Below are 676 nucleotides of genomic sequence, written 5' to 3' on the forward strand. Positions count from 1 at the left end.
ACAAACACAAAAAAAGGGAAGTGAGAAATATTTTACTCTAGCTCACAACGTAAAATATGACCAGATAGTCAAACACAAATAATAATACATGAATAGATTCATAGTAATAATGGAACAAAGAAACAATTATCCAAAACAACACTACGAGCACGAAATAAATTTGGCTTCATTGAGGGAACGATCAACCGACCTACAAACAAATCCGATGATCTTGAAGATTGGTGGACAATTAACTCCTTGTTGGTCTCTTGGATCATGAACACTATTGAACCTTCGTTGAGATCGACTATATATTTCGCATATGGAGGTGGCACAGGATCTTTGGAAGGATATCCATGAACGTTTTTCCATTGTGAATGGACCACGAATTCAACAACTCAAAGTTGAGCTAGTTGAATGCAAACAGAGAGGGATGACCATTGTTGCCTATTACGATAAATTGAAAAAGCTATGGGAAGAGCTAGGAAATTATGAACAAATACCCATTTGTAAGTGTGGGATTTGCAAATGTAATCTTAGTTCAGAATTAGAAAAGAAGCGTGAAGAAGAAAAGGTCCATCAGTTTCTTATGGGACTGGACGACATTGTTTATGGGACAGATAGATCCAATCTTCTTGCACAAGATCCATTACCTCCTTTAAACAAAATATACTCCACGTTGGTGCAAGAAGAATAG

General features: G+C 36.5%; 1 protein-coding gene across 1 annotated transcript; it reads left to right on the forward strand.

The window, feature by feature from the left end:
* Window positions 1–301: 301 nt before the first annotated feature.
* On the forward strand, window positions 302–676 carry LOC145956423 (uncharacterized). Its single transcript, XM_083072021.1, has one exon. It carries the CDS (start codon window positions 302–304, stop codon window positions 674–676), a length of 375 nt encoding a protein of 124 aa, XP_082928147.1.

Source organism: Cajanus cajan, chromosome 3 (genome assembly GCF_000230855.2).
Source record: "Cajanus cajan strain Asha chromosome 3, NIPB_CcT2T_4, whole genome shotgun sequence".
Classification (NCBI taxonomy): domain Eukaryota; kingdom Viridiplantae; phylum Streptophyta; class Magnoliopsida; order Fabales; family Fabaceae; genus Cajanus; species Cajanus cajan.